This window comes from Cetorhinus maximus, chromosome 6 (assembly GCF_964194155.1).
Source record: "Cetorhinus maximus chromosome 6, sCetMax3.hap1.1, whole genome shotgun sequence".
NCBI lineage: Eukaryota > Metazoa > Chordata > Chondrichthyes > Lamniformes > Cetorhinidae > Cetorhinus > Cetorhinus maximus.
In genome coordinates, this window is record NC_135884.1 from 85,098,954 (window position 1) to 85,114,958 (window position 16,005).

Here is a 16,005-nt window from a genome sequence, read left to right on the forward strand (position 1 = left end):
GGCAAAAACTTGGCAGATGGAATATAATGTGGGGAAATGTGAGGTTATCCACTTTGGCAGAAAGAATAGAGGAGCCGAATATTGCTTAAATGGAGAAACACTGCAGAAAGCTACAGCACAGAGGGATTTGGGAGTCCTCGTGCATGAATCCCAAAAAGCTAGCATAAAAGTCGGTAATAGGAAAGGCAATGGAATGTTGGCCTTTATTTCAAGGGGAATGGAGTATAAAAATAGGGAAGTCTTGCTAAAACTATACAAGGCACTAGTTAGACCACACTAAGAATACTGTGAACAGTTTTGGTCCCCTTATCTAAGGACAGATATATAGGTTTTGGAGGCAGTCCAGAGAAAGTTCACTAGGTTGATCTTGGGGATGGAGGGATTTTCTTATGAGGAGAGGTTGCATAGGTTGGGCCTGTACTCATTGGAGTTTAGAAGAATGAGAGGTGACCTTATTGAAACATATAAGATTCTTAGGGGGCTTGACAGGGTAGATGGTGAGAAGTTGTTTCCCCTTGTGAGAGAGTCTAGGACCAGAAGGCATAATCTCAGAGTAAGGGGTCACCCATTTAAGAAGGAGATGAGGAGGAATTTCTTCTCTTAGAGGGTAGTGAATCTGTAAAATTCTTTACTGCAAAGGGCTGTAGAGGCTGGGTCATTAAGTATATTAAAGCCTGAGATAGACAGATTTTTAATCAGTAAGGGAATCAAGGGTTATGGGGAAAAGGCAGGAAAGTGGAGTTGAGGATTATCAGGTCAGCCATAATCTCATTGAATGGCAGGGCAGACTCAATGGGCTGAGTGGCCTACTTCTGCTCCTACATCTTGCCATCTTATGGTTTTAATTTGTGGATGATACAAAACTTGGAAGCATTGTGAACTGTGAGGAGGATAGTGTAAGACTTGAAAAGGACATAGAGAAATTGGTGGAATGGGTGGATAGATGGCAGATGAAGTTCAATGCAGAGAACTATGAGGTGATACATTTTAGTAGGAAGAACACGGAGAGACAATATAAAATAAAAGGTACAACTCTAAAGGGGGAGCAGAGAGACCTGGGTGTATATGTGCATAAGTCCTTAAAGGTGGCAGGACAGGTTGAGAGTGTGGTTAATAAAGCATACAGTCTCCTTGGATTTATTAATGGGGCACAGAGTACAAGAGCAAGGAGGTTATGTTGAGCAAGGAGGTTTGTATAAGACACTAGTTAGACCTCAGCTGGAGTACTGCACATAGTTCTGAGCACCGCATTTTAGGAAGGATGTGGAAGCATTGGAGAGTGCATTGAAGAGGTTTATGAAAATGATTCCAGGGAAGAGAAATTTCAGCAATAAACATAGATGAGAGAAGTTGGGGCTCTATTTCTTGGAGAAAAGAAGGCTGAGGGGAGATTTGATAGAAGTATCCACAACAATGAGGGGCTGGACAACAGAGTAGGTAGCGGGAAACTGTTCCCATTGGCGAAAGGATCGAGAACCAGAGGGCACAGTTCTAAGGTAATTTTGGGAAAAGAAGCAAAAACGATAGGAGAAAAAACATTTTCATACAGCGAATGATTAGGGTCTGGAATGCACTGACTGAGAGTGTGGTGGAGGCAGGTTCAATCAAGGCATTCAAGAGGGAATTAGATGATTATTTGAAAGGAAATAATGTTCATGGTTACAGGGAGAAGACAGGAGAATGGCACTAGGTGAAATGCTCATTCGGAGAGCCAGTGCAGATGTGATGGGCTGAATGGCCTTTCTGCACTGCAATCAATTCTGTGATTCCATGAAAACCCTGGATTTGATCAGTGTTTACTGGATCTGCAGATCAACAAAATGGCCGAGATTTGAAATATTAGAGATTTTGAACCTCCTCTTTATGTCTACCCTTTCAAACCCATTTGCAATTATAAAGACCACTAATAGGTCACCTGACAGGTTTCTCTTCTCTAAAGAAAGAACCCATTCTGTGGTGCCCTCCTTACATCGTTTGCATGTTTTTCTATTGAAGTTAACAGCTCTCATTTGTTTGGGGGGGGGGGAAGACGACCCCCCCCGCCAAATTATCCTTCATGCGTGAGCGAAGACAGTATATGTGAGAGGTCTATTTGACTCTGAAGAGTCATCATCACCCGAGCCACATTTTGCTCAAAGCCTGTGAACGGACTTTGCAGCAAGGCTCAATATAAACTGACTTGGATAAGGAATTTGGTTTGCTTTCTCCCCTCCGCACTCCACACCACCCATCCCTAAACCAACTCGGGGCAATTGCAACACACAAATGCCCCCTCCTCAGACTGGCTAAACTCAGCATGGGTCAGGCATCAAAGCAGTAACGTTTTAGTCTGCTTAGCTAAGTGTTATACCAGCTGCTCAAAATAGCAGCTGCTGGCTTCACTGTTCCACACTATTTGTAATGTTTACATTTTATACATTGTACACATTTCCTGTGGACGAGATCCTCGCCCAGGCTCCAGAAATGAAAAGTCAGCCTGAGGGATGAGATACAAGCTCAAGAGCAAGTACCTTTAACACATGGACAGCTCAACATTCAATCAGGGGCTGATTAATAGTTCTCCTTCTCATAGTTAGGGAGATCAATGCTGCAAATGGAACCCTGTCACCGAGCGTCAGCATCAAGCAGACAGTAACTCCCTCTTCACTGGTCCATGAGCAGACCTGGCTAGGGGCGCCCTCTGCTGCACTGATATGACACTTCCCTTTCTCACACGAGCCAACTTCACAACCTCCAAGTGAGATTGTAACTTTGTCTTTATTGGCCATTCTCCACTAGCAAGATATTGCCCCAGACTTTTGTCTCATATCATTCTAGCTGAAAGAAAGTGGAGTCTAAACCATCAATCTGGACTGGATGTCAGCCCAGGCCCCAGCTATCAACTCCCAATTCTCACATAGTTCACCCCTCCACCCAATGAGCTTCTTAAATGCAAGAGAGAAAGAAAGAGGGAGAGACCATGCATGCAAGAAAGAAAATGAGCAAGAATCCGTGCATTAAAATGTCCTGGACGACGAAGGGAAATAAACAGAAAGGCTAATGGAATGCTGGCGTTCAGGTTGAGAGGACTAGAATACAAGGCAGCAGAAGTCAAGGCTCAGCTACACAAAGCCCTGGTTAGTCCACACCTGCAGTTACTGTGAGCTGCTCTGGGCATCACACCTTAGGAAGGATATACTGGCCGTGGAGGGAGTGCAGTGTAGGTTTTTCAGAATGATACCTGGACCCCAAGGAGAGTTTAGACAAACTGGGATTGTAATCCCTTGAGAGAGATTTGATTAAGGTTCTAAATATGTTAAGGTGAACAGGGAGAGTAGATAGAGAGAAACTATTTCTGTGGTTGGGAAATCGCAGACTGGGGGCAGATCGAGGCCTTTCAGGGGAGAAGTTAGGAAACATTCTCCACACAGCGGCAGAAGTTTGGACATCTTTTCTACAAATGGCAATTTCCAATTTCAAATATGAGCTTGATGGACTTTTGCTAAACATAAGTGTTCAGGGATATGGGGCAAAGCTGGGGATGGAGTTAGGTCTCATTGAATGGCAGTACAGGCTCAAAGGGCTGAATGGCCTCCTGTTCTTATGTTCAAAGGATCGAGCATGTCAGAAAGAGGGCGTGAAGGGACTGCGCATGCATGCGAGAGAAAAACTTGCATTGATGCACCCCATTAATACATCACTCAGTGCCACTGGTTCTGAGCCCTTCAGGCCAGCTTGTTCTGTCACAGATCTACCAGGCGGGTGACTTGCTACTCATGCCTGCTCTAGGGAAGTCATCATTTAACACCTTAACTTTTTAAACTCATCCTCCCTTTTGACCTCCCTTGCATCCTTAAGTGGTCTCAATTATTCTGCAAATAGCAAACACACACACAGTCATCACTGGGTAACAAAAGCTAGCAAAACCAATAACACTTTTTAAGCAGTAATGTGCATTGAATTCACAATCAATCTGGGAGCCGCACATCAGAAGAATGAAAAATCAGTTGTGGGGAAAAGGTGGGGGAGTGGGACTAGCTGAGTCACTCTTGCAAAGAGACAGCATAGACATGATGGGCTGAATGCCTCCTTCTGTACTGTTATGATTCCATATGTATTTAATAAATCTATATCAGTTTCCACAATTTGTTGGATGTATCAAACAAACTGCCGATAACCCAACCAAGTAGCTGTTTCAAGGTTTACTGGTGAGCCTACAGTGCCACCTACTGGATGCAAGACTTGACTACTGCTGTTTCTAATTTACCTGTAACCTTCCAATCCACTGCAACCCAGATCAAATTCAACGACTGGTAATTAAATTGCATCTAAAACATAGAAAGGCATTTCTAGGCACTTCATGGAAGTGTCATAAGAAATAAATGGATATGGAACCAACAAAAAGCTATTAGGAAGGTCGTGCAAATCTTGGTCAAAGAGGTAATTTTTAAGATTAGCCTTAAAGGAGAGGGAGAAGGAATTGCAGACTCTAGCTGAAAGCACGACCACCTTACTTGTTTGATACACCCCGTTATTTCTGGTGAATATTGAAAATGCTCTTCAATTTGCAGATACTGAAAATCCAAAGCCGGTCCCTAGATTTTCCAGATGTGTCCCTGCAAAGTGATCCCAGAGATTTGAGAGAGCTCATCCAATCCCTAGCTATCATCGGTCTTTATATTTTTCTGTATTTGATGACTGTGATGTTATCTCTGAATTGAAAGCACCACTTTAAAATGCTTGTGTTGAAACTGCCCAGTATCTAAATCTTCCCCATTCGCTATCCTCCTCCAGCACCACAACCCCTCAACACTGGAAAACACTCCACTCAGCTGCACTCTTCTGCATTTCTCCCCTACGCTCCACCCCAAGTGTCCATGCCTTCAGCTGCCTGGGCCCCATATGCAGGAATTTCTTCTTTAAAACTCTCCCTTCCCACTCCATCTTTAAGACCTTCCTTAAAGCACAGTTCTCCCTCTGAACAACCTTTCCACCATCTGCCCTAAAGTGCACTTTATATGGACGTGTTTACTATTTTAGGTATCTTTCCCCTTACACTACATTTATTCTTCACTCCTCCCCCGTCTGATGGTGGTATCTGCCCTCTAGCAGTCTTGCTAATGCTATATTAAAACAAGCTCCTTTGTGCCTACAGAAATAAACAGCTCAAGGAGATGGAAATTTCCCTGCACCTGCCAGGTATTTGAAGGTTGAGCTAAGTGCAGTGTCATGTCCTGGGGACGTGAAAGAGATCAAACTGTTAAATCAAACCTGATATTTTTGCTTATTTAAAAAGTGGACTTTGCTGAACCAAAAGATGGCTGCTCCAGGTCACATGATTCACAAGTCGGCTACAGTTTCTGGAAATTTTCAACAGCAGTTACAGAACAAAAGCTCAACCCTGATCCTTGTGGAATCTCACACCTTTCATTGTGAGGACACATTACAATCAATAAAACCAGGGACCAGCAGATAATCCATCTCTCCACCCTGGTCCTACAGTAAAGAGGAAACCATCAAAACTCATTAGGCCTGCAAATGGATAAAAAACCATTTATCCCTTCAGGTAAAACATGGATTTTGACCAGAGGCACAGAAACCACTCATTACCCTGCAACTGACTCATTAATGGGCATCACATGACCTCAGCTTCTGGCCTTTAGAAAATTTTAGCCTTACATTTCCAGGCCCTCAACTCAGTCTGCTGTTTAAACTCAAGCCTGCAAACGTCAAAGCAAGACTCCAGGTTGACCAACAGTCTGCATCAAGTCTAAGGCTCCTCAAACCCTGTTTCTCTGGAAGATTCCTGCCATCATCTGCCGAGCACAACCCGCTGTGTAAAATTTCTGCTCATCTCTTCTCAGTTTCGTTTGCCAATCTGTGTCCCCTGGTTATTGTTCCTCCTACCAGTAAAAACAGTTTTTCCATAGCCTCGCTATTTAAAAAAAACTCCTCAATTTTGAAGAGGATATCAAATCTCCATATAACCTTTTCTGCTCTATGAACAACCACCCCAATTTTCCAGTCTTGCCATACAATGGAAGCCCCTCATTGCCAGTATTTGGCTCATGATGAAATACTATGAAGTGCAGTCACTTATACAGGCAAATGTGGCAGTCTATTCAAACACAGAGCAAGGACAGAAAGAACTGAGAATGACCAGTTAACGTTATTTCTACTGGCGATGGTTAAGACAAGAGTGTTGACCAGGACACAGGGCTCGCTGCTCTTCCAACGGACCAAGGGAATAACGCACCTAAATCTCTAGAACAGGGAGACAACAGGTTACAGTTCAATATCTCATGCAAAGAGGGAAATAGGCATCAAAGATGATGCTGATCAATGTAGGCAGTAAGGGCCAAGAACAAAACAGAAGTGAGGACACAAATTACAGGAAATAACCCAGCACAAGGTCAAGCTCAGCAAAATGAGATGGTATTTAGTCCAAGTTAAATGGACAGTAAGTTAGCAAGGACAACAAATCAGCACTGTGGAGTCTTCTTTTATGTGATAGAGCACATGAGTATAATTCTGTATAAGGCATAAAGGGGGTGCAAATAAAGAATTCCACAGATAAATGGAGATTTTAAAAGCAAGGCACACAATACAATTAGGGCTAACAGTACAAATTTCATGTTCAAGCCCTGGAGTGATATTTGAATGCACAACTTTGAGTCCAGGGCTACAGTGCTATCAGTGAGCCAGGGACCAACAAGAAATGCGCACCCCCCCCCCCCCTCCCTCCCCACTGTGTCAGTCTTTCATGCTGCTCTGACACACCTCATGGCAGCTTGGCCATCTGGCATTCATTGTCTAGGCTCAGAGGGTAGATGTTTGCCACAGACCTAGAGTAAGCACACGTAAACCCGCTTATTAATTGGGAGGGGCAAGTGTTGGAATTGTTGCAGTCCAGACTCAAGTCCAGCTGAACTCCAACATAAACCAGTTTTCATTTAACACACAGCAATCACTTACGGTCAGAGGAGTTCTTGCGGCTCGAGAAGGACTCGTCGGCAGTGCCATCTAGCTGCTGTAGTGTTATCTGTCGGATATTGTCACCATCATCTTCAGGCATGATCAGCTTCATTAGAGTCTGGTTACACACATTTGCTACCTCCTTAATACCTGGGCTTTGAATTAAGGAGCCAGCACACCAAGAAGTGTAAACAAAACAGGACAAGAATCTACAGCAAATAATATAACAGAGAGCAACTACAATCTTTGAGACAGCATGGGGCCATTTCCAACTAACCTTCTGGCCAAGATGGTGCTGGCAGGAATTTTGGCAATAGTCATGCCGCTGATTCTCTGAGACCCAAAAGAGAGTTCCTTGTGACTTCCCTCTCCTCCACTCAGGATATGGCCAACCTCCAGAACAGCACCAGCCAGTGACAGTGCCAGCCTGTGCCTGACACCACCTTTGCTTCATTCCCAACACCACATGCCACAACATGATCAAATGTGCACACAGTGCTGTCAACTTTCTGAATTGGGAGGCAGGTGGACAGAGTGAGTGAATGGAGCAAAAGGCTCATGATTCTAGGCTTGTCAGCAGGGGATAGGAGGGAAAGGTGACTACACGTGATTGTAAATGAGACAGAAGGAACTACTTATAAGCCAGAATGAGTGTGGAGATAAAAGAAAACTGGGGTGCTTGCAATGAGAATTACCTAAGGGTAAAATGACTGCAGGTTTAAGTTTTGTCTGAAAAATACCTTGATTGCAGATCAGGTCAAAAATACAGTAACCAAAGAGTAAAAAATAAAAAATCATTGCTCAGGAAGTCCCAAAAGAGGCATCATATTAAAAACTGCAGACTGTCCCTTCATACTAAGTGTAGAACCAGAGGTTTGCAGTGGGTAACTTGTGCACTCAATGCTTGGCAGGTGAAAAGGATACCCTTCTTCCTGTCATCATAGGAGAGGCAGGGCAGGACAGCTGTCAGGATTCCTGAAGAATAGGGCAGCATCACACGGCCAGCTAACTGGATGAACTCCCTCATCCACGTCATTGCAGTCAGCTGAATCAAATCATCTATAAGAAGCAAGAAACAATGGGAAAGTCAGCATGACCACCACTCATACAGCACTCTGATTCAATGACCAAAAACTGATGGGGCAGGACTTAGAAAGAGCAGTTTGCACAGTTTGAGATTGGGAGCGTGTCCTTTCCTGATCTGGGTGAATGTCAGTGCTGAGGGATGAAATGTACATTTCAGGGATAGCATCAATGTTAAGCACTTTCGAGTCAGGTATAGAATGATTAGAGTAAAATTCCCTGTACCTGGCCCACACTTAGAATAAGAGCAATTAACTGGTGATTCGAGTTTGGCTATTAGCGGATTAGAAAACCAAAGCATGTTCCCAGTTATTATATATACACTGTTTGAGTTCAACACTTGGAATCAAAATTCAAGTCAGAAGAATGATATCCTTTGTTTCAATTTCCGACACCAGCCAGAATGAGCTCCGCTTCAGTATTAATTTGTGAAATGTGAATAATTTTCTGGTATGGATTCACAGCCACTAGGAACTAGGCTAAGACTACCCAACTCATTTCATAAGTATCTCTTATAGCGGGTAGAAAGGAGACTGTCATCCCAGGCAGGGCTAGATTCAAACTCAGGCTCCACCAAGGTACATGGGGACTGTGTTTAATTCACTGCACCATTTAGCTCTGCAATCATTTCCATATTACACTGTATACCTGAGCTCAAAATACTGTTATAGGAACCTGTTATTTTCACACAAATATGCCATGTACAATTCTTCACATTTTGAGTTAAAATTTTAATGGTACTTTTTTGGTTTAGCAAATGCAATTATTGACAGCTGGGAACAATTAGAGGGGATTTTCATTTTTTGGCTTCAACTACAGCCTTAACCTCAGGCTATATTTTTATAACAATTAGGAGTTGAGAAAGTGGTGAGAATATGGAACTCACTACTATAGGCTGCGGCTGTGGCAATTAGGGGAGGTGGTAAAAGGGCAGGGGCGAGAAGGGAGGGACGAGGGGAAAGTGGGGGGCAGGGGAAGAGGGATTAGGAGAAAGGGGGAGGGAGAGGGATTAGGAGAAAGGGGGGGGAGAGGGATTAGGAGAAAGGGGGGGGAGGGATTAGGAGAAAGGGGGGGGAGAGGGATTAGGAGAAAGAGGGAGAAGGATTAATAGAAAGGTGGGGGGAGTAGGATTAATAGAAAGGTGGGGGGAAGAGGGCAAAGGAGGAAGGGGATAGGAGGCAGAGCAGGATACACCAGGGTGGAGAAAGGGAACTCACCAGAGGCCTGGCAGTGGATGACCAAGATGTTGGCCATTTCAGCAAATTTCACACTTGAAGGGTTTTTCTTGATCTCCTTTAGAAACTCAACAAGGACAGTCTCGCACCTAGAGGTAAATTAAGAATGTTATCCAGGTGGATCCTGCTGATTAAGCTACAGCAAGAAAGAAGTAAGTACAAAATCATCAAATCACCCTAAGCTTCTAACGATGATGTTGCTGCTTAAGGCAGAAAACAGCACCCAGACAGATCAGTAGCTTGTGCTGAGATAGCTGTTCACAGCCAGCTACATAAAGGGATATTATAATAGCTGCCTTCAGCACCCCAGATCAGGAAGGAAAAAAAAAATCCATCAGCCCGAACAGTATAAAAATTAAGACGACTTTTTTTTTTTAAACACTTAAAAATTCAACCTTTGCACACAAATAAGGACTGACATTGTCTCTTTCCCCAAGAACCAACCGCCATTAGCTGCTTCTTCAGGTTTTGTAAAATATCAGCTACACAAACTGGTGAATTACACAACCTGGGCTGTGGTCATGGTGCCTTTCTTGAGAACATGATGGAATTTTGCAGCAATTTCACTATTTGAGCGACGCTACTCACAAGCAATGCGCAGTCGGCTTTTTCAATGCCACATCCGTTTAAGTGTCTTTGCACGGCCACGTATTAATGGTATTTAATCCAGATCAAGGCCCAAGTGGTATGTTCCAGGCTGCTCCGCATGCATGTAGCTTAGCGGTAACATTGCTCACAAGCCATAAATGGCTCCCTGGAAACCCAGCTCATAGCTGGATCAACCTCAATGGGCTGCTTATGGGCAAGCTCCACCCAACAGGCTTGGTCAAGTAGCCACCTACATCTGCAATGCTTCCTTTGATCAAGGCTGTCTATCTCAATTATCCTGTTGCTTTAACCCTTTCACAAGGAACATCTGGTGCTTCCTTTGTTTCCTTATTTTATCCCCATCTGAAAGGCAACTAGCGAATCAGCAGAGACAAACAATCTTGTTGGACTCAATCAAGAGGAAGTCCTACCAGTTTGTTCTTCAACCTGCCTGGTAACAGTGATGGGAACTCACAGGAAGCTTTAAGTGGTAGATATGCCCACTGGATCCAATAGGGTAACACTGGTAACCCTTGTCTGACATACAAGCAGGGACTTCAAGTGGGAGTTAACTCAAATATCAAACAATTAAGCACATGGAATTAGCACTTTGACCAAGGTTTCTAGTTAAAACTCCATGAATCTGCTTGGTATAGAAATTTCTTCTCAACTTCTGCATCTTCCATTACTTCTCCATTATTAAAAAAAGGGGGCCTTCTTGTCTTGAGAGACACTCATTAACCCATGAGCTTCTCTACTTAGGTGAATTCTGGCTTTGATCGACCAGCACTGGAGTTGGTCACTTCTGACTGCTACTTAACATCAGAATCAACTTTGATCAATTGAATTTCAGGATGCGCAGTGTCCGTTACAGGTGGTGCTGAGGGACATCGACTCCACACATGGCTCCTTGATGCTGAGCAGCTGAGATAAGTATGCTCCAGCAACCATTAACATCCCACATCGGGTTGAATACACAATTCCCAAAGCTCAAGAAAATGAATGCTATAGGTGAGTCATTGACTTTGCTTACATTGTGCAAGTCACCTATACTTACATTTTACGGATCTCTCTACTGTTGTCGCCGAGGATCTGAAAGAGCCCATCCAGGATTTCTGGCAGGTAATCGAGCAGGTTAATATCAGGAACACATTCCAATACCAGGATCTGCAAAGATAGCCAAGATTGAAAATAGTACGAGAGCCGGCAATGCTTAGAGGCAACACCACCTGAATCCCAAGAGTGGTTTGGCAGCTCAGAATTCAATCCAAAATGAGAAACTCAACATATCACTGCATTTTAAGTGTGGGAAAAATTAGATTACAAGCAAGTTTCTCTATGTGTATAAGCCTTGTCATTAATGTGAATACAGGTGATGGCTGTTTAGCAGAAATGCTACGTATGGTGGCGAAGACACCACTTGCATTGGATGGCACTTGCTCTGTGTGGTTCAAGTCAGAAGACACAAGGTACAACACGGCTGTAAGTCATATATTGATGATTCCCTCAGCCAGAACCTGAAGCCCAAATCAGTGCTGCTGTAGTGACAGCAGAAATGTTACTTCCCTTTTTAGTTTTAAAATGCTTAAGCTATTGATTCAATCTGCTGCCGAATAGATCGACACACTCAACTCCATTAACCGAAGGCCACAATTTTGGTACTCACCCAGGAGATGATGAATTGCCTTGCATACTGATTGTTGGAATAAATTCGCTCTCTCAAGAGAGGGACAAAGGCCACAAGGTCAAATTTGGAACTTTCTGTGACAATGTCCTGTGAGATAAGAAATGATTAAATCACCTATCATGGACTAAATAATTATTAGCTGTGACAGCCAAAGGTACATTCACGTTAAACAGTTCACACGTAGTGAAATGAAAAACAACTTCACAACTCCGTGCAACAGGAATCACCAAGTGCCGAGGCCTCAGCTGCCCTCTCAATTGGATGTAAAAGATTCCCTGGGACTATTTTGAAAAGAGCAGGGCAGTTCTTCCAATATTTAACTCTCAACCAACACTACGAAAACAGGTTATCGCATCATTACCAATTATTATTTTTGAAACTTGTGCAAATTGGCTGCTGCATTTCCTAGATTACAACAGTAACTACACTTCAAAAAGTATTTCATTGGTTGTAAAGCACTCAGGTTTTGAAAGCCTTTCCCCATATGGCTGGCAAACTAACAATACTTCTCAACATGCCAAAAGAAGAGGGTCAAAAAAAAAGTCAACTCTCTTATTACAAATATTCTCTCAACTCTGGCTTCCCAAAAGGATCTCAACAATAATGGTAAGAAAGCAATTAAATTATGATTCAATCGATAAGCTACAAAGAACTTAGCCTTCACCTTAGGGACAGCCAGCCCTTCCATCACAGCTGTGGACACTTCCATCTTATTGGTATTTGAATTGGGGGAAAAGTATTCTTAAATTTTGCTTTCGCATTCCATTATTCTTGTTCAAGGATAGATTTTCTTCCAGCCACGTATCAATAGCTCCAATTGCACTCAGACAGGGTGCAATCTCACAAGTGACTGACCGAGAAGTGGAAATGTTACAGTCATTGCTTCCCTCTATGAAGTACCATCACAAACTCAGAGTGCCAATGCCTGCAGGCCTGGGATGGTTCTGATTCTTCTCTGAGAGTTCATGTCAGGGCAATTAAACCCCTCAAAGAAGCAGGTAGACTTAGCATCTCAAATTCTTACAGCAAGAAATTGGAATGCCCACATCAAAAGCTCTAATCGCCCTCCAAATGGCCTGGGAAAAGTTGGATTCCTTCCTAACTTTGGGTGCTTAATAGTTACAATGAGCACAGGGGCATGAAGTCGTGTACTGGCAGATTATTACATACACAACGCAACAGCCAGTGGCAAAGCACCAGATTACAACTCAGCTTGGGGCAATGAATTTTCTACATATTACTCAATTTTATTCCAGTACAAACTGCAGCCATGTAAGAAGTTAAATTGCTACAAGAGGAAGGAGACTGCACTTCTCGGGCTCAATGACTAAAAAAGCAAATCGCTTGTTCACCACTGCAAGACAAACAATTTCACACAGAAATGGATGCCTTGCATGCTCACACGTGCCTGAGGTTGCACCATGGCCCTGTCTGTGATACTCTGAGTCTGAATTCAGCTCCTGATGGGCATAGGCCCAAAAACACAGATGTTCTTTCAATTCAGGACCAACAATCCCTGAGCAACCAAAGGATGACAACTGTAGGATATTAAATCACTGTAGCACAGCAGAGGGCTTTCTTCTAAGGATATTGTTGAGGGATAGTGATACTGACAAAATACAGATCAGCCTCTTCCTGTTCCTGAAGAGAAAGCCAAACATCTTTCTGCCCTTGGCTGCTGACCACATGCCCAACCCATTGACGTTTTCTGTAAAGCAACAGGGAGTTGAGACTGATGAGGCACTTTTCAAAAGGAAAATTAACTTACAATTTTAAAATACCACAGGGTCATTTCCCCATAAATACTACGTTCTTTTGACTGGGACTGAACTTCCTCACAATTGTGGTCAGCTTACTTTCTATATCTTTTGCCATGTAAGCAGACACTCTCATTAGCTTCGGTGCTCACAAATAGCCTGGCTGACTGCACAAAGAAACGTTTTCACTTGACTTACCTACATGGCAAGGCACAAACCAGCTAAGCACTAGTGGTTGCAAGTTTAAAGGTTTTTAACTGAGAAATGTGGATGAATTGCCCTGACATGAACTCTCAGAGAAGAATCAGAACCATCCCAGGCCTGCAGGCATTGGCACTCTGAGTTTGTGATGGTACTTCATAGAGGGAAGCAATGACTGTAACATTTCCACTTCTCGGTCAGTCACTTGTGAGATTGCACCCTGTCTGAGTGCAATTGGAGCTATTGATACGTGGCTGGAAGAAAATCTATCCTTGAACAAGAATAATGGAATGCGAAAGCAAAATTTGAGAATACTTTTCCCCCAATTCAAATACCAATAAGATGGAAGTGTCCACAGCTGTGATGGAAGGGCTGGCTGTCCCTAAGGTGAAGGCTAAGTTCTTTGTAGCTTATCGATTGAATCATAATTTAATTGCTTTCTTACCATTACTGTACAGAACACTGTCAAAGAAGAGCCTTGCTTTTAAAAACTAGTAGACTGCAATAAGACAAGGCAAGAGGTAAGAAATTCCATAGCGCAAGGTGCTGTGAAAGGGTGAGTCAGATAACATGAGTACCACAAGACATAGGAGAGGTGCGGAGGACATTTACTATAATGGCATGAGGAATTTGGGGTTTCAGTTATGCGAAGAGACTAGAGAAGCTGGACTGTCCTTAGAGCAGAAAGAGTTAAGGGAAGATTTAATAGAGATATTCAAAAATGAAGAAGAACTTTGATAGAGTAGATAATGAGGAACTCCCCACTGGCAGAAGAGTCAGTAACAACATAGATTTAAAGTAATTGGCAAAAGAAGCAGAGGTGAGATGAGAAATTATTTTATGCAGCGAGCTGCACAACTCAAGGGCAAGAGGAGTGGGACTAATTGGATGGTTCTTTCATAGAGCCAGCACGATGGGCTAAATGGCCTCCTTCTGCACTATAAGATTCTATGATTTCAGCAGAAGACTAGATAAGCTTGACTTCATTGACGAGGACGCAGGAAGAGCGTGTGCAATCATGAATCTCTAATTTAGGGACAAAATTGAGGAACTTCAACTCTAACCCCTGCAAACATCTGGGGAACTCAGCCACTCTCCTTTACCAAGAACCCCCTGTTTTTAAAAAACTGTACGCTGATGAAAATGGAAAACGTAGAAACCACAGCTTGTGCATAAAATGAAGTCTGCAACCTCCAGCTACTCAAGCATCCTGCTAGATCACAAAATAGACAATCAGTAAACATGCACATTGTGCCTGAAGTGAGTGCCTCACTCATCTAAAATGGTGTCACCTGCAAACACCCCTTGGTCAGTTCAACAAAGGCACAAAACTACCAACACTCATTGCAACTGTAACTGACATGTAGTTCCTGGGATTAGCGATCACACACACATCCATTCCAGATTTTCCATTTTCTGCAGGCAATCTAATCCCAGATTTGTACCTACACTACTCAGTCAGGGACACCGCTCCCTCCAATTTCCCTTGTCACTGGCCACCGGCCTGCAGCAGTGCCCAGAAAGTGAAATGCTGCACAAGTATAATGGTCAGCATAATAGTGCTCAAGGAAACAAAAGCCATCCAGTGCCATGACCGATACTTTCTAGTATTCCAAGTATACAAGAAATAACGAACGTGTATGTCATGACACCACTTTTCACGGCTTCTCCCTGCTCTTCTTCAAAAAAGTACACAAACATGGGTTTCTATCAGTAGTTAATGGTTACTGTGCAATCTTACTCTTAAAAGGGGCAATGCCCAAATTGCTGTTACAATTATGAGGTTTAAGAGATTGTGTTTTGGGACTGTGACTTAAATTTAAGGTAAAATGTAAGGGGGGGGGGGTGTCATCTGACCTCTTCTGAAGTCTGTCTGACAACAGGCCTGGGCAGGGGGACTGTTAAAGACTAAAAGGAGGCCCAGATTCTTTTGCTGGGAAGGTGTTCACGCTTAGGAGATAATGGCAGGAGCCATTAGAGTGTTTAGAGTGGTAGACTGGTAGCCTCCAAAGTCCCACGGTTGTGTTAAAAATGTCAGGTTATAAACAGTTATGCTTTAAACTGTCCATTTAATTCCAAGATAGGATAGAATTGGGGTCCTATGAGAGAACGGCTAATCAACATTTTTACCTCAACACAAGGCCCATGTGATTCGCATGAAGGGTGCAGAGGAAGGCATTGTCAGATAGGCTGACAGGTTTTCCTAAAACATAAGTGAAATCACAGACAGGTTAGACTGCTAGGATCCAGAACAGAGGGATCAGCCAGAGGTCAAAAGTCTCTATGGTTCACCGCTCAGGAATGCGGGTGGGAGCTCCCGGTTGAACTGAAATGACCAAATTCATGAGGATTTGAAACAAGGCTGGAAGATTTGCCCAGCTTGTGCTAGAGGGAGAATCCAGAAGAAAAACTCTCACTGCGAGACACCGTTCTTGGGTTAAATGTTACCAGGTTGAGAAAGGAAAGGAACAGAAGTAAACCCTCGGGAGCTGAGAATCAC

General features: G+C 43.3%; 1 protein-coding gene across 3 annotated transcripts in view; it reads right to left on the reverse strand.

Annotated features, from left to right (window-relative positions):
* vac14 (vac14 homolog (S. cerevisiae)) overlaps nt 1–16,005 on the reverse strand; it is a 353,410-nt gene that overhangs the window by 296,943 nt on the left and 40,462 nt on the right. For all 3 annotated transcript variants that reach the window (XM_078543974.1, XM_078543973.1, XM_078543975.1), the window contains exons 6-10: nt 11,527–11,634; nt 10,918–11,027; nt 9,255–9,361; nt 7,879–8,013; nt 6,955–7,104 (exon numbers count right to left, since the gene is read on the reverse strand). In XM_078543974.1, the coding sequence (XP_078400100.1) occupies nt 6,955–7,104; nt 7,879–8,013; nt 9,255–9,361; nt 10,918–11,027; nt 11,527–11,634 (610 nt within the window). The remainder of the gene's footprint in view (nt 1–6,954; nt 7,105–7,878; nt 8,014–9,254; nt 9,362–10,917; nt 11,028–11,526; nt 11,635–16,005) is intronic.